Source organism: Ptychodera flava, chromosome 21, assembly GCF_041260155.1.
Source record: "Ptychodera flava strain L36383 chromosome 21, AS_Pfla_20210202, whole genome shotgun sequence".
In the NCBI taxonomy this organism is placed as follows: Eukaryota; Metazoa; Hemichordata; class Enteropneusta; family Ptychoderidae; genus Ptychodera; species Ptychodera flava.
In genome coordinates, this window is record NC_091948.1 from 34,673,344 (window position 1) to 34,692,398 (window position 19,055).

Below are 19,055 nucleotides of genomic sequence, written 5' to 3' on the forward strand. Positions count from 1 at the left end.
TTTGCCCGGACAACTTGTTTGATTTCTGGATATAATTTGCGACAACTTTCCCGATTTTCCTCTCTTTATTCTTATGAAATATAAACTTTGATCGTTTCTTGCTTGTCTAGGCTTATTCATTCGTTACAGTGACACAACCACTAAAATTGTAACGGGATAACTGTTATTATTGCTTGAGGTCATGCATCCGGTTCACATCCAGTAAAATATGTTTTAATTGAATTTGTACGGCGCTATAGCATTTTGAAAGTCGCGTGACTTATTAATGGTGTAGACTGATGTACCAGCGTATTTTATGAGTTGAAAGTTCATAGAAACGTTGGTTTTCATGGTATCAAACCGGAAAATTGCAATTGAAAATAAATACATACATGTGTGAAAATACTTTTGATTTATTCCTTTACTTTTGTAACCTCGTCTGCATTGACAGAGTGTTCCGGTGCATTATATATAATCTTCTGATGTAATTAAAAACTACTTATAATTCCAGAGAAGACAACTGTTTTTGATGCATCGTCGAAACATGTAGGTAGAGATTTTTTATTGTTATACCAAGTGGCCATATGTATGATCAACAAACTAGTTTACAAAGGCCATCTATGACGTCACTTTTACTTAGTTTACTTCTTACACGACTCAGTGTAGCACTGTTGTCAATGTCACAAACCAAAATGCAACAAACATCATCATGGCCATAAACACAACAGAAAACGATGACGTCAGCAACACTGGTAAATTGTATTCATTAAAACATGGACGTACTACTACCTCCATGATTAAAACAAGCCTCATATAATTGTCATTTTAATTCATTCCTTCAAATCCAATGTCAATTAGATTCGGTAGTTGTGCTTTTAAAAGTAAAACCGCCTGACAACATTTCTTTGTTTTTCTTTGTCAAGGGCGAATTGTAAAATTCAATTGGTTGTGCATAATTCCTGTCATGACTAGTTTCCATCAACGTGTTATTTTTGTCGAAGCAAGTGTTTGCATGTTGTATTTCACTTACAGGTTGTACATCTAGGGTAATGTGTTATGTGGTTTCCTATACCTCTGTTGATTTTTCTTTGTATTCCATAGTTCAGAATTCCATGCTGCAATGTCTCACATCCTGGGCTATCCATATGATTCAGTGCAGTGACATCTCCACCGGAAAATGACTGGCAGTTTTCCTATCCCGTTTGCAGCTACTGCTTTTTATTTTACATACACCAAATTGTGCTTACTCATTGACAAGTTTCCTGACGCTGTGAACTTGTCAGTAACTTCTGTTTGTGGGATATTTGTAGGAGAGAAAAGTAAAAATGAAACCGCGCTACAGTCCCCTAAACATTCACACGTGGGCCTTCGTTTAAGTCAAGTTCAGGACAAAAAACAATATCAGCACTAAAGACAAACAATAACTAGGTTGAATTCCTGACACTGTGCTGTTACGCAGAAATTTCCCGGTAAACGTCGATGACGTAACTGCCGTAATCTCGATGACGTCGATCACTTAAAGGTTCAGTAATTGAAAGAGTTAGTCGAAGTGGCGTCACAATGAATGACCTCTTTGTCGTCAAGGAATAATGCCGAAACAAGATTTCAAAGATTTAACTCAGGCCAAGTATATTTGCAACCCTGGTGTAGCTATCATGGCTCCTAAAGTTCCGTGAATAACAGTTCTTGGAGGGACTATTGCCATCGAGAAACACATTTCCGGGTAAATCTCAGAGAAAATAATGGAATCGCAGTGTTAAATTGTCCACCCATGAACCTGACCTGTCGTGTTGATGGGCCGAGATTACCAATCATTACTTTCTAACAAAGTTCACAACAGCCAAAGAAAATCTGGGGATAAATGAAACAATGCGTGAAATACTTTTCAAGGATCTTATTCGTAAATTGGCAATCGTACGACCATCTACATAAAACAAAGGCAACAGATTATTACGTTCCAAGGCCATCGGCCCATATACAAAGGGGCTACAGTAAATATTACAATACAAATAATAATGTAAAGTCGAGTTTACCGAATATTATATGCTAAAAAAAAAAAAATAATAATAATAGGTTTGTTTCTGGTCGTTGACATGTGGCAAAAATGATGCCGTGACGCCTTCTCTTTCAATTTTTTAACATTTTTTGTGGAATTTTATACAATTTTACCTTTTTACCGTAGGTGCAAATGAAAAACAGGAAAAAATTGAGTTGACACGCACACTTTTAAGTGATGCGATCGGTGACCAGAAACAAATAAATTTTTTTGGCCTAATGAGGCATGACTGAGAAGACACCTGACATTATTACCCCATGCAAAGAGTTCTCATTGGAATATTCTTCTGGCTTTTACATGTAATCTGTTGCTTCAGTCACTGGAAGGCATGAATGCTAAGGAGGTAGAATGTCCACTCTTATCTCCATGTTGCTACATAGATTTACTATAATCCGGCATTTATAGGGGAATATTCTGATGCTTTAATTTTGCTTGCTTGCTTGCTCGCGGTCAAACATGATCAAAGCATCAGGAAACCCGTCGCTGCCGGCAAAATATGACTCGTTCTCCTCTAAAAATAGCACTCAAGAACATTTAAATTCAGTGAAACTAGCAGCTTCGTGAAGGAGACGATGACATAACAAATTAACATGTGTACATTATGTTAATCAACTCGTCACGGTTGACTTTCCATCAATTTGTGTGATTTCCATATTTTCCATTCACACCATTCCACTTCAATAGCACGGTTTTCTCATACTTGGAAAGCTTTCCGCAATTGTGTTGATGTTGAGGTTGACGGTGCATGACTCCTTCTGTTCCTGTGCATACCGATGGGCAGCGCGATTTATCTTGTAAACCTCTTACTTTTTGTGCACTCGATGACGTCTTCAACTTAATTGGGTGTAAACCGATTACAGAAACGTTTCCTATACAGTCAAATCGTATGAGTGACGTTGCATGTGGTCCAGGGTTTAAATAGTCAGCATGAAGTTTCCTTTACTTACTGTTAGTATAAATGCAATAATCTCCTGCAAAAGGTGATTGATGTTATCAACTAAAGTCATTGACAGGTACTGTATAATCGGCCATGGAATGTACGTATTCGACAATGGCACCTTTTGAGAACAAAATCTCTCCGCAATGCTGCATTTTGCTCGTATGTAATAACATTTACGCCTCAATGTAGGCTAAGTGAAAGAAAATATGTCAAAAAACCTACGACTTGGAGGGACAAGGGTGTAGATCGACCTGGAGATGTTTTATTGACAGCGAAAAAAAGATGACCCCTCCAAAAATCACGGGAAAAGATCAGAGAGACATTAAGGGAAAAATATTTTCTTGATATCAATGTGCATGTTGAGTGGTAAATTAGGACCCAGGAGGAACAGATCTAGCGACTTTTCAGTCATTCACAGGTGTGTGTGAGGGTTTGTACAAATTACATCTTAGATCTGATATCATAGCGACTTGTAAAAGAGACTCGACTGAAGAGATAATATTTCAGGCAAATGGTGCCCTCGTGTTTGCTCGAAGTGTCCATACACATACATGCATCTGCAGCAAGTGCAATCTGAAATTTAATTCAATCTTAAATTACAACTATAGTTACTTGTGCATCCACACACTTTCTGTTGACAATAACAGCATAGTGAAAGGTGTTCCCCGAGAGTCTGTTCTTCTCTATGACCTTCTGTATAGCGTACTTCAATACTTGATCTGCTGTGAATATCATTGATCCTGATGTCGTCATCATCTTCGTTAGGGTGTACCTCTGCCTCTGATTGGTCACTGTCACTTCTTTTCGTAGTTTCCAAATTGATTCAATGTCTTATTGTTATTTCTGTTTACCTGCTTTTCTGTTCTTTTCAGAGTGCACCACCATGAGGTGATGGTATTTTTTACTAACAATAACATGGCCTGGGCAACTGCAATGCAAGAAATTACAGGATTGGAGAGTGTTGGTAGTTTTTGGCAAAATGATAAACATAGTGTGAAAAACTTAACATAAGATAAGTAATGACTACATTTTAAAATGGAAAAATGAAGTTAATGCAAAAAGACATCATCAGGAGAGAATAAAAAATTACGCATTTATAGAAAGTTTAAAACGGATATTTAAGCTGTATCAAGGATAAAAATGACAGAAAATACATTACCAAGCTGAGAATAAGTGACCATAATCTGATGATTGAGAAAGGTAGACACATGAGACCAAAACTAAAAGCTGAGGACAGAATTTGTAATAGGTGTGATACCAACTCAGTTGAGGACGAATTTCATTATATCATGTGTTGTCCATGTCATACACAATCACGACAAAAATTGTTAGACTCGATAGCAGTCAACAATGAAAACTTCAACAACTGAGATTTGCAAGCCAAATTTCGCTACATAATGAGCAATACAGATAGCATGATATACCTCACAACATTTATCCAAGAAACAGATATTTTTAAGATTACCCCACGTTTCATATTCTGCATACAGTTATATCTTATATTAATATATATATATATTTATTAGTTTTTGATAAGTATCTTTTTCTTATTTTTGTAGTATTAGTTCTTGACTATTTTGGCCTCTACATTGTGGTGCTCGGTGTCCTCTACATTGTGGTGCTCGGTGTCCTCTACATTGTGGTGCTCGGTGTCCTCTACATTGTGGTGCTCCGTGTCCTCTACATTGTGGTGCTCCGTGTCTTCTACATTGTGGGGCTCGGTGTCCATTTATGAGCGGAATTTTGGAAAGAAGCATGAGGAGTTGAGAAGATACGGTGCTATTCATCACCCTTCAAGTAACGTTGAAAATTACCCACTTGTGAATCAGACTGTTTCTGTTCGTCAGCTGTCCTAGGTTATGGCATAAAACAGTTCAGGGTTATCTAAGGTCACAGGGTCAGGCAGTGTCTTTATCAATATCGTGAACTGAAAAGTATACTTGATCAGAACTTATGCTGCGTAGTTCTATGTATAGAAGTCGTATGAGACAGCATGTTCAAACCAATGAGATGTTCGAGAAGAATGCAAGAATTACAATAACTCGACGTGAGTGAACGTCGCGCCGCTTTGCTCTAGCCATTTGTGACTGGGATAAAGGCGCAAATGTTTGATAAAAAACTTTCAGGCGACCTTTTCAAAATTATCAGAATGCACAATTTTGGGCGCACGTACTGCATTAATTTCTTGATCTTTATGTTGATCTCAGTAAAATTGTAATGAGGACGGGTTTTACCTAAACTTTAAAATAAGCTGGAACACCATTGATAGCATATGGAACACTTTTCGTGATCGGAGTATCAAACACAAAAATCGAAATCATCATAAAAAATTATTAGTTCCAGATTCACCCTGCATTCTCAGATGTAATTGTTCCATATCAATTTGTTATTCAAAATAACGTCAAAAACGCGAAAAATTGTCTCAAAATGAATAAGAATTTCACTTGGCCGTTCTTAGCCACGGACCATAGGAGAATTGTAAATCATTATATTTTACTTAAAGCCCAACTGCTGTTAACTTTCGATGGTTTTTTCACTATTTTTATTTTATAAATCAATTGCAACTTCTTCTTCTACTCCCCAAAGAATGTTGAAACACCCTCTATTTAGCTTGTCAACTTTAGCGTCTATATGTGTAAAATGCATGAATATTGTTTACATTTGAATTCTAGTCCAGACCAGAAGTCAGTTTTCAACAATAACAATGCACTTTACAACCATAGGGGCTGAGTTGACAAGCTGGATACTGTGTATACTAGTATTCGCACACTTTCCTAAAGAGGGCGCTGTGTACAGAAGGCACACCAAGTCTCTGATATCACTGACATACTTTATTATCCACATCTGAACAATACACACTACTTGAAAACTGTAGCATTGAACCAATGCTTGAAGAAATACTCATAACTTAATCCACAATAATTTACATAAAGTTTTACGAAGGTTTTGTGTAAATAAATTGTCATATAGCATTGGCAGACTGGACTAATAGCTACGCTGACCAATATTTTATATTGTTGATAATTTCCTTTGATATGATAAATAATCCAACACAGTTTATGGGGAAGAGAGTTCATATTGGTTTCTTTAATGAACACTAACATTTTGATATGTTATATGTAATCATGTAAATTTTATAGTATTTTTAATTTTTGAGCTTGGGCAGTATTTCTAACTAATAGTAAATTGTTGTATACACTACAACAGACAAGAGTACAACCTGTAAGTGCATAGATGATAAATATATCTACACTGTAGCTTAGACAATTCCTGATATGTAATACTCATAATGCCACACAATCTACTTTTCACATAACAGATTAAGTTTTTGACCAAAAGCAAGTTAGATTTCATGAAAAAAATCTAGACATCTGCTTGTTCTAACCTTAACTTTTGCTTACTTGGACACAAAAATTAAGAGAAAGAGCTAGCCCATACTACTATTTCAGACTTGGTATTACAGTGCAGTGTTGAAGGCTATGAAACTCCTAAATTACACCATTGACTGTTGGCAGTGTCTGTTAGAATGAATGGAATGGAGGTAAAGCTTATTGTGGCTACGTTGAATACAATGAATGTACCGGTATGTTATGTCAGAGTGTCTGATCAGCATCATAATCATGTCACTATGGACGCTGGTTAGCCATTCAACCTCCACTGCAATATCATCTAACAGTTTTCTTGCATCTTTGGTGACAATTACAGTTCCAGTGTTTTACAGCAAGTTGGAGAATCTCTCTGGAGGCTCCTTTGTTACTTAAAAAAAATCACAATAAATTCACAGGTTTTCACTTTTTAATTTTCAACCAAAACAAAGCTATCCCTATGATACATGGCTCTGAGAAGCTGCATGTCACTGTTGCACCAGTGATATCAGATAAGATATTTGACCAAGAACAGAGAAAATTTCCTTAAAAATAACATAAATTAACATAAATTATGCAAATTTCACCATCATTTGGTTAAGCCTCAATGAGATTATTCCCAGGATTTTAAAATACATATTTGATAGCTATTGGACAAGCAGTCTATATATGTATATGCTGATGTGTTACAAACACTTTGTAATCATTTCTATGAGTGTACAAAAATAACTTTTTGAATGTAATAGATATTCTTGGTCATATAATCCTAACTATTTACTGGTACAGTAGATCACAGTCATTTGGTGATGCTTTTCTAATATTTCATCTATATGAATACTGCAAAGTGATTTCATCCTATCTTTTCATAGAAAATTTGATATGTTATTTGAAAAGTATATATTTCCTTGATATGTTTTCATGTGCTAAAAGCACTTGCTCCTTTGATCAGCATCAAGTAATCCAATGTGTACCAGTATCTGCACATTTGCATTTCAAGATTATAGAAACATGATTGAATGGGACAATACATAACAGATGTAAACTGATGCAGATAAATTACAGAAACTGATTCTAATCACCAGATGTCTTACATCAATAAACATGTTCATAACTCACACAGGGTATATAATCCAATTCAAGGATTGAAATCCCACCATGTCAACTGTGCCATACTTTGTGTGTACTTTGTTATGTTTAAGAAAATTATAATTTCATGTCAAAAATTATGGTTTAACATTAAACATTTAAAGTTATATTAATCTGATTACAATCTTACAAATTGCCAGATTCCATCAAGACTAATGGTGAATGATTTCAAGGTGTTATTTCTTCCCTTCTTTTCATAACTGTCTTGAATTTGTTGACAGATGTAATTCAATCACTTTCTGTGTCTTAGATTTCAGCTTGCACAACACAGTAATACTTTGTCAAGAGATAATACGCATGTCTGGAGTGAGTAACGTACATCTAATATGCATCTTTTATTCCACAGCGTTGCACTAATTTTGATTTTCATAATTATCAGTTGTTATGATATAGTTTTTTTTCGTAACTGTACAAATTTTTCAGTAACTTTTGGAGACAACAAAAATTAGACAGTAGAACAATTTAGAGGACAACAGAGATGTCATTGCTCATTACAGCTGACAAGTTTAAACAGAGCTGACATTTTACAGTTAGTGACAGCACAGACGGTTGTAATGTTTGCAACCGATAATTTCTCTCAGTCTTACAAAATGCATCCTTTGCCCTTTGCTTTCCGCTTTGCACAACATCAAAATTTAATGAAACAGATATCTAAAAACTGCTTGTTTTCAGTTGTGAAAAATCATTTACAATACTAAAACAAGTATTCATAACATTGTGACGTTTCTCGTAGCCATTTATTGTAATCTACACTATACAGATATGTCATTTAGGATGTTCAATCCTACATGTATACTGTATTGATGCCAACATGATTTGTCAGGTTTTTCAACAATCAATGAACTGATCATGATAGTTTAATTTCAGTTGGCCATCAGGCTATATGTGATAATTCTGAAAAACAGTTCAACTGATTTCAGATATTCATGAATTGTGACAAAACATGCCTGTGTGATCTTTACCATGTGAACACTGCCACAGGATAATGTGATTATTTCATGGTTCAGTAGTTAAAAGGATATCATTTAAAAGTAGGTTACAACAATCTGTAGTATCTCAGCTGCAATGTGTCACATGACCTCTCACATGACCAATTTTAGCAAATCATGGATCAGTAGGCAGTGTGAATAAAATGACACTGCAGAATGACTAAAGTACATTCTATTTTTCAAAGAAACTGTTTGGATGTGTGAGCTGCAGTAATGGTTAATTTATAAAGGACAGGTTGGTAGATTGAATGGTCCAAAGACATTCAGTTCATACATCACAGCAAATGACATAAATAAACAATAGATAACAAAGAAAATCACACCTAGCTTTTTATCAAGTTGCCACTTGTTAAGAACTATCGAAATCAATAAAATAGTTACTGTTGCAATTAGCATGAGAGTGGTGTATGTCAAGCCTCTACCATAGATGTAAATGCCAGTATCAGATGACATAAAAGCAGCTTTGAGGAACCATGGCAAACCAAGACAGAGTAGAACATCAAATATGTTGCTACCAATGGAATTGGAAACTGCCATGTTACCATATCCTGTAAAAGAAAAAAACATTGTAGTGCTTGGGAATTCACTTACGGCTAAAAATGAAAAAGCAATGAAGTTTTAAATTAACAGCTACAAAGATCACATTGGAAGTTTCACAGATGAACCAAAACCCCCATCAGTGTACAACTCACCATCCTTTGCTACAAGTAGACTAGCTAAGGCATCAGGTACACTGGTACCAGCAGCCAGTACTGTCAATCCCATTACTGCATCTGGAATATTTAGTGTGTATCCTGATAAAATTAAGGGAAAATTAAGACAAATTTAAGACTCTCACCATTAAGATCTCTATACTGTGTCTACAATTTTTGCATACACTGTACTTGACTAAATTTACAGCCTAATGAACATCTGTAATAATTTTCAATGAGAGCTACTTCAAATAACAGAATGGTTGAATGTCAGTATTTTGTCAAACAGTGCGGCCATCACAGTATGAATTGATACAAGTCAAATGACACAAAACATACATAGAGATGCCATCGACTTCAGCTTATATGATAAACTCACATTGGTATAGCCGAATGTGAGTTAAAAACAACAACACAATACAACACTAGAAGTGAAAGTTGTGAGGACCAGAACTTTTTGGTTTTTAGATTATGAGTTTCATGGTTTGCTTGATAGATATAAACAGAAAATTCACATCAAATGACAGAGAAGATTGTCAGTATAAGGAGAAAGAGTACTAATTGTTTGCATTTATTGTATACTAGTCTTTATGCATTACATAATCAATATCTTGTAAACATCAGAGTTATTTTTTATTCATGGTATTACACTGTTTCCATAGCAATAGTAAACATTTACTGATGTTAGCAATTATTTTGGTGCAGACAAAGATCATTTCCATTGACTGTGAAATAAGTATTCAGTTACATTCAGGACTGTGAAATAAGTATTCAGTTATATTCAGGATAGACTGAAAGATTCCGTCGTGTGTGGGCGCTCCGGCGCACTGCGACCTACGACACTTTACCAAAGGGTCGTAAAGGGTCATAGGTCACAGTGCGCCGGAGCGCCCGCACGCGACGGAATCTTTCAGTCTACATTCAGGACTGTGAAATAAGTATTCAGTTACATTCAGGACTGTGAATTCATTCACAAGATTTCCAGAGTTCATTGTCTTTCAAAACACTTACCTATCAGTGTAATCATCCATACCAACACATATGAAAACACTGTAATCCACAGTATAGATATAATGAAGGTGAGCAGATACCAGCTCTTCCAACGTTGAGTTCTACAATCCGGTACTGTCACAAAGAGTAATCCATAGACTGGAAGACTAAACACCCATAACATTTTTTTGGTGAAACCTTCAGGAAGACGAAAGGGAGAACTGGATTCCATAGTTTCATCAACAGGAGCCTTATTAGTGCTATCTGAAAATCAAAATGTGTCAGAATATCATGTCGTAGGTCAAAGTACCAGTCATTTTTAGAAATAACAGCATCAGATAATTAATTTTCCATTGAAGCATTGGTTTGGAAGCTGTGTATTTGAAACAAAGACAACAACTTTTCTTGATTAAGGAAACAACATGGACTATATGCCACTCACTACAGTAAATTCAAATTTAGTGATTGAGAGAAAGTAAGCACATATTTTAATAGGATCACACACACACACATATATATGTGTGTGTGTGTGTGTGTGTGTGTGTGTGTGTGTGTGTGTGTGTGTGTATTTTCCCAAGGGTTTATAAGAGTTAAATGTGATACATCATACATATAGCGGCAGTATTATGGATCTATCATCTCTTTCTAACTTTTACACATACATATACGTCCATGTAAAACAGTTTAAAAAAGATGAAGGTTTTATGGCATACAAAATATTACTGCAGTCAATACAAAAATTGAATATTACATTACCGATAGAAAATATGTTCAATTCTCATATCTTGAGTCTGTTAAGCCAGAGAAAAAAAAATATTGCTCCCCAGATAATTTTGTAAAGTATAGAATTTATAAATCAGCCAAATTCCCCCAGTTATATCATTACTCATGGCTTGGAGTCTAGAATTGACAATCTCTCCACAATAATAGAGATATTACATAAACAGGCAGTGTTGACAATCTCTCCACAATAATAGAGATATTACATAAACAGGCAGTGTTGACAGAACAAAGTCTGAGCATTTACACATGCTCAACAAAATTGCCTGAAAAGTAAAACAATTGAAGTAATATATTCACCATTATTTCAAAAATAATTCCAAATTTGCTTCAGTGAGTAGAGGCGAAGTGGCTTCGGTACAATTTCTTCCTGGCCTTATGTAATTATTTTGATAAACTCCCACTAAAATTTTTCACAATTCAAAACGTGATAAAAATAACACCTGGAGAATTATTACTAATGTGAATATAGTGATTCTGTCAGATAGGAAACTAGGATTTGTTCATCATAGCTGTTCTATAGTACTGACATACCTTGCATAGTTTCTTCAGGGTTGTCTTTTTCTGTATTAACAAAACTCCCATTTCCATTTGTCAGTGGCACACTTTCCTCAGAATGATTGCCCTCAGTACAATATGGTTTTATCACACCTTTCATCGTTGTATTTTCCATTTCTATCTCCTCATGATTTTTGTTTTCAGTGCCTTTTGAAGTCCTATGAAATGATTCTGCCACTAGAGGGCTCTTTTCCTCAACTGATACTTTGTGGTACTTGTGTTTCCAAAGCCTGACTTTTTCCATGGCAATGTTACTTAATCTTTCATTAAAGTACATCACAACTATGTAAATTATATAAAGTACCAAGAGTGATGCTGCTTCATACCTGTAACAATGAAGAAGAAAACAGCAAATGAAGGAAACTTGAGCCGGGGGAAGAGCACATCATTTTAATAGATTTCTGATGATGTACAAGTTTTACAATAATGCTGAGTGATTCCAACATTGATAAAATTTAATTTGCATTTTCTCTCAATTGCTTTAAGAAACCATGGAAGTTCTCATAACTATTTTGTGGTGTACTGATTTATCTCCACCAGTTATCTGTTCCTGCTACGTGTTCAATTGTACACAAATAGTAGTAATATTGTCATCAAATTGTAGTATCCTGAACTGAACCCAATATCATACACTTTGAGATTTGCATCAAATTGAAGATGAAACAGGTTTAGGCTTTCACCACACTGTATTGCAGCTTTAACAAGGCAGACAACAGGAGTTGATCCACTTTGACAAATTCCATATCAGTTGACTTTCTGTAACCCTATGATTGTCAAAAAAGTCCAAGTACATATCAACTTTTCATGTGTTTTACACAGTGTTGTTGTATGACTGTCAATTTATCTTATTGTACAATTTATGCACAATTAAATCTTCCTGTGTTGAACACGCTTCAGACAGAATATGATGACTAACATGGAGGTTGGTAGCTACAGCAAAATTCACATCTATTACAGCTGAGTGTGTATACAATGCTGGGAAATCAGCTGATGTGTCTAATTCTTGTAGCAAAAGATTCGCATGATTGATTTGTTTCACACATGTAGGCAACACAGTCTGTCAAGTTATTTCACTGATTGGTTCTTTCTACAATAGATTCATTGTTCTACAATTAATGTGAAACTGCACTGACTGAAAGGTCATATCTTCCAAATTTAGCTCTGTTGACAATTTACTTTGCCAAGTGAATTGAGTGATTGGAACATATGCACTTCAAATGGAGTATAGAATAGTTTATGATATCGGGATATTTGGTTTCAGCTTTACAAATCAGTGAATATGCAAAATGTGTCATGAATTTACTTACCAATGAACTATTTCATCTGCCATCACCGTTGCTAGGGCGATAATACTTATCAGGTAATAAGTAGTATCTCTCAACAATGGCCACCAGCTAAGCTCAATCACCTGTTGTGATGTAATGTGTGACACATGAGTTTATTGTCATTCCAATATGACAGATGAGTTTATTGTCATTCCAATATGACTGCAAAGATAACATGACAATGAAATGAGTTCATCTGTTGATACAAATTGACATGACAAATTGAAGATGTCAAGCTCTAACACTCGATGTTTTCATTTATGTTATCACTTTTTATCTCTTGTGACTGTTGGTCAAAAGCAAGGAAACACAGTGCTGTGATCACTCTGTGATTCCTGTAAACTCAGCCTAGCTATAATCATGACCAAATCAACACTTTTTGGAATTCAAGTTCAAATAAACAGACAAGTTAGCCTGACTTCAACTTAAAACCTGACTTGTTTTCTTTGTTTCAATAGAACTGCAATCATAACTTGAGAAAAATTTAGAGATATATGAATGAAGACAAAACCTACCATTCCAGCCAGAAGACCACACAAAGCCAATATGCAAAGTAAATTAAAGACTGCAGAGCCTACTATAGTTCCAATACCAACATCATCTTTAGTGATAAATACACCTAGATGAATGAAACAAAACATTCAACAATTTACTATTGGCCAAATATACTGCTTACAGTAATCTCCTTCCTTCACTCTAGTGAGCTGAACTGACTGTATCTTGTAAAATTCTACACAATCATATATCTGCTGTTTCTAATGAGTGGCTGGTGATTCACCTTGCAAACAGCACTGCTGTCAAATATCAGACTACTTTCATTCTTTAACAATATTTATTAAATAAATATTGAAGTCATATGTGTATAACACATTTTTTATGAATTAAATAATACAATATTTTACATATTAGGAAGAATTCGAAAAATACTTCATTACAAAATAGATTTTAAACTAACAAATGACCCATTGTCTGCCAGTAAATATATTTTAATTAAAATTTTTCCTTAACTACCAGCACTGTTTTCTGTTACTTCTGCTTTCTAATAGCTATAGTGTCAATATTGGCTCTTGCTGTCATTACTCTATGTGTAGAATGCTTGCAGTTTTTTAGCCATGAATTTCACAGAATTGCTACACCAGTATTTCCGACAGCAGTTTGTCTGATTTGCATAATGCAGTTAACGTATTACTATGAAAGTGTTGACATAAAGAACAGTACTAGAAATAATGAATGAAAAGTATATTTGATGCTAATAATGTGTGTGGTTCATTTTCTGCTGGTTATATAGTGTTTTATTTATTTGGGGTTTCAAAAGAACTGAAATATTGAAATCATTAATTTTATTACTCTCATAACAAAAAGTTTTGCCTATAAATGTAAATCTGCATAATTTTCCAGTATGGCCTCTTTTGTACAGATGTATGACCTAGGCTAAACTGCCAATAATCCTCTAGAATTCAAATAATTATATGACCTTGAAAGGGATAACATCTCTAGTATCTCAATTATTGCTTTGATTGAAACTTTCCAACTTAATTACCATACACTAATCCCAATAGTAATGAGAAATTCATTATTTCATCTCTGACTTCCTCAATGACAAACTGAGAATGTTTGTTGTGACTATTCGTTGACAAATTTTGAATTAACATCAATATAGAATTAATACGACTGAGTATCTGTACGGTATTTGATGACATAGAGAGAGATTTAAAAAAGCGTACTACTGGTTTGAGAGTCTGAAATACCGTATATAAACCTTTAATGTAGAAAATGAACTCTGCAATGTCTTCTTGCCTGTTGGCATACTGATACACTATGCAATATATACTGGTGCACTATACACTATGCAATAGAATATTATGCATTAAACACTATGAAAGTGAAACATTAGGGTCAAAGTATAACCTATGACTTAGGGTCAAAGTATTACCTATGACTTAGGGTCAAAGTATAACCTATGACTTAGGGTCAAAGTATTACCTATGACTTAGGGTCAAAGTATTACCTATGATTTAAGGTCAAAGTATTACCTTTGACTTAGGGTCAAAGTATTACCTATGACTGATGTGAATAGCTCTGGAGCAGAGCTTCCTGCTGCCATAAAAGTTGCACCAGCAACATCACTCTGCAGATGAAGCCCTATATGGTAAAACAGAAAGGATCATGAAAATCTCATGGAGTTCTAGGGTTTTCTCTTGACTGCACTATTGCGCAAATTGAGCATTTCGAGCCATTTTCTGCAATTTATAAGTTACTGACAGAGCAAAAATCATGCACAAAACACAGCAAGCAAATACGTCCATATGATGGTGACCAAAGCGCATAGTGTAGTGACCTGTGAATTTGCTGTTGTTTTTGCCCCTAAAATGTCAAGTCTGCCCCTAATTTTGATGGAAAGGGCAGAACTTGATTGCCCCTTCAGTTAACATGCAGAGAAAACACTGGAGTTCATAAGAATGAAAAGTTACATCACTTTCCTAAGATCCTGCAGAAGATAACCACCCTGCTACACTACACCTCTACATGTACCTTTCCCCAAGTAATGTGACATAATGATTTCTGTGGCATTATCCACAGAAAATTAGCATATTTCTAATTTGTCAGCAATTTTGTGAACAAATGTAGAACTACCACTACAGATGTTGAAACCTATTGCAATTTAACCTAAGATGGCATTCATTTCCAGATTATGGATTACAGTATTGTACTGGTACATACATTACCATACTATGAGCCAATGTTTTTTTTTCCTTTAACCTCTTCACCCCCAATTCCCTGTAAACAGGTCCACAATCACCATTGATAACAATAGGTTTGGGTCAAACCATGGTGGTGAAAGGGTTAATATCCCCACATTAATCTTTATTAGTTTATTTCTTTTCCATGTACTTGCCCATTGTTCCAATTCCTCCCTAAATCTCTTCTTCCACAATCAAATTGTTCTCCCTTTATAGTTATTTTTAAGACATATCTCAAAATCCTGCACATATTAGTTAAATTTGACAAGTTATAAATCCAAATTAAATTAAATCGCCATTTCTAATTCATCCAATTAATGCCAATTTGTTTCAGAGCTTTATGACACGTACTGACTATTCTAGACGAATCATCTACCCTAATACAAGCATTACTGATCCCCGATAGCTGAAAAAAGTAGGTAAAAAGCTTATGAAGCTGAAATTAAAGCACAGAAACAAAACTGTTTCCGGTAACTTGATCTGCTTTATTCAAACTTGCACACTCTAAATTATTTTTCTGAAGATATTAGCAATTTGTTGAACAAAATGAGAGACCCACTCAGGTGGACCCATCTTTGCCCACCACCGTCCGACCCAAATATCCAGGTATATAGTCATGTGCTGACAACTGGTGAATTTAATCAATTTCGCAAAATCATCACAAAACATGTTTTGAGGCCGATTTACTAATTTTATTATTTTTGACCTTGACCTAAAATTTGGAGGGGAGAATACAGCTGTTGGTAACTGCCCTCCCACTGGCATACATCGAAAATGTACCCCCCACTGAATTCTGATGCCCACTGCCCACCAGTATCTCTGGTCTTCCCTGTGGTATATTATCTGGTACCCACTGTCAAAAATTTTCTCGCCACCCACTGACAATAATGAAATTTCTTCCCCGCCCACATGCATGCCAAAATTAACATCCGATTTCTTACACCACTGGCCCAATTTTTCCACTGGTCATCCACATTCGGCTTGGCGATTTCTGAACCCACTCACTGAATTTTTCAAGTTTACGCGCCATATGCTGCACCTGAGTACAGCAGCTAATAGTGGTGGGACTGGAAGGCCGGTATAACACAGCCGTGCCATACAGAGCTTGGTCCCTGCCCGAATAAACACCTCGGGCCAGCGAAGTCGTCCTGCCCGTGGACACAGGAGCTTCGATCGTCGCTTCTCGAAGCCCTTAATACATGAATCGTGCAGGGGCTTCGTTTAGCCCTGCGTAATGTACCGTGCTGTGTGTTCCCCGGACACACAGCACGGCCCGGTACGCAGGGCTAGGGCTTATGGTGGTAAGGCTACGCGGAACAGAACATCCGAACGTAGCATAAACTACACTAAAGTTTTACAAACTACCCAGTCAACAGAACACCTGTGCTTCGCGACGCCATGGAGGTACCAGAAGAAGCAATGGTCGAAGCGCATGTGCCCGTTGACACTGATAAAACATAGGGCCAAAGTCCCTGAAGCTACTATAGACATGGATACAAAAGTAAGTATTTCCTGACTGTATGAAATTATCTCACTAAGGTCATCCTAGGGACATGTAAACCAAATATTAAAGCTGTCTGACCAGCGGTTTTGAAAAAACAAGCAACTCAACAGTTGACAGAGCTCTGCTGTGTTATGTAGAGAATAACCTTTTGTGACACATGTATTGATGAAGAAGGTGGATATCTTTGATAGCTCATTTCAGGATGGCCTGACCAAAATGGAAAAAATTCCATAAAAATACAGATTTGCATATTTCATCACACATGTATTAGTCTATAATAGCAAATAAATGAGAGTTAATTACATTCTAATTAAAGTAAACAAGACTTGCTTAAATCAAGATTTACGTCTGACTCATAAAAAAACAGCATATCTGTCAGGTTATAAAGAATCTTAAGCTGGTTATCTTTTAATATCAGTATTTTCATCCTATTAACCAACCACATTTTAACTTTCAAATTAACATTGTAAGTAAGTTCTGTTGAATAAGTTGAGACTGTACGTACTCAGAGAAAGCACACTGAAGAGACAAATATTTGAAACTTAAGAAGTTCAAGGTCATCAAAAGCATTATAAGGAATCATGTAGCACTTTCATTGCACTGTTTACACAGATTGCATAATTGCTATAAATAGCACATGAGGAATCTTACAGCCCAGCTTTACCATAAAAACCCTATCACTTTGTCCACTCTTTAATTGACCACTCCATTTTTTTCCTCAAAAAGTAATTTTCTTTTATCCTTACCAAGTTAACCATAAATGGAAATTAGAACTTTCTCTATCTCTATTTATTTGACCACCCTCTCATGACAAACTATTATGAGCAATTTCTTTTAGATAACATACAGGGCACAATAAATGACTTTTAGGATATATCAAAGTTGGGATTCAGGAAAGTTGCCTTTACATGTTTTAATCCTCCAAGATGGTAAGCATTTCACTATGAGCTGTCAAAAAAAGTTGAACTTTCTGATAATTCCACACTAAAATTATTTTGGCTTTGATGATTTCCTAATTAATTCAATTATTTAAAATCATATTAATTATTTTTTTCTGGGTGAATTGATAGGGTTTATACAGTAAAAGAATTATATACAATGTAAGTCAAACTTTGACCAAAAATGACAAAAAAATTCCTTAAAAATACACAATTGCATATTTCATCACAATCTGAACAAATCTAAGTTGGGTTATCCCTAGGGACCTGTATACCAAATAACAAAGCTATCTGACCAGCGGTTATGAAGAAGAAGATTTTTTACCAAAAACACTTTTTTTGGCATTAATTTGCCTATTTTCAACAATATCAAAAAATAGTGTCAATGACACTGTCCTCCCATTTTGCAGCGATACTAACCACTAGTATACACATGACATTGCATTCTTACAGGTTGACTAAGAAAATTCCATTGCAAGTCCAAATTAATCTTATACCCCAGCAATATGAAATGCTCCACCTAATAATGACATTTACACGTCTGACAGAAAACAACCCTAGGATCAAGACTATCATGTTTTACTGCAATCCAACGAATACTTTGGGAGAAAATGATTTTTTGACAAAAAATGGGAAAAATTGCCCCAAAAATACAAATATTAAAATTTCACTACAATTTGAACAAATCTGACAAAGGTCAACCCTAGGATCATACAAACAAGTTTTCAAGGCAATGGGATGAGTGCTTTCAGAAAAGATTTTTTGACAAGAAACGGGAAAATCGCCCAAAAAATACAACTTTCAAAATTTCACCACAATTTGAAGAAGTGGAACTTAAGTCACTATAAAGAGCCTGCCTACCAAGTTTCAACCAAATCTGGCCAGTTGTTACAAAGTTTTAGCAATTTGCAGGATTTTTCCTTTTTTCCCCTTCATTTGCATATTTTTGACTTTGACATGTTTATTTCAACAAATTCACATCTCCACCCCTCGATGCACCTGTCCACCAAATACTAAGATGGTAGGCGCTGCGATTTAGGAGGTTTTAATGT

At 35.4% G+C, this 19,055-nt stretch overlaps 1 protein-coding gene across 3 annotated transcripts in view; it reads right to left on the reverse strand.

Annotated features, from left to right (window-relative positions):
* Window positions 1-4,021: 4,021 nt before the first annotated feature.
* Window positions 4,022-19,055, reverse strand: part of LOC139122100 (sodium/potassium/calcium exchanger 5-like) — a 33,667-nt gene continuing 18,633 nt past the window's right edge. For 2 of the 3 annotated variants that reach the window (XM_070687488.1, XM_070687487.1), the window contains 7 exons: window positions 14,879-14,962; window positions 13,336-13,439; window positions 12,803-12,903; window positions 11,472-11,821; window positions 10,179-10,421; window positions 9,168-9,269; window positions 5,785-9,023 (listed from right to left, as the gene is read on the reverse strand). In XM_070687488.1, the coding sequence (XP_070543589.1) occupies window positions 8,698-9,023; window positions 9,168-9,269; window positions 10,179-10,421; window positions 11,472-11,821; window positions 12,803-12,903; window positions 13,336-13,439; window positions 14,879-14,962 (1,310 nt within the window). In that variant the 3' untranslated portion in view covers window positions 5,785-8,697. Of the gene's footprint in view, window positions 4,828-5,784; window positions 9,024-9,167; window positions 9,270-10,178; window positions 10,422-11,471; window positions 11,822-12,802; window positions 12,904-13,335; window positions 13,440-14,878; window positions 14,963-19,055 lie in introns of those variants that run through there. The other variant, XM_070687489.1, reaches the window with a different exon arrangement.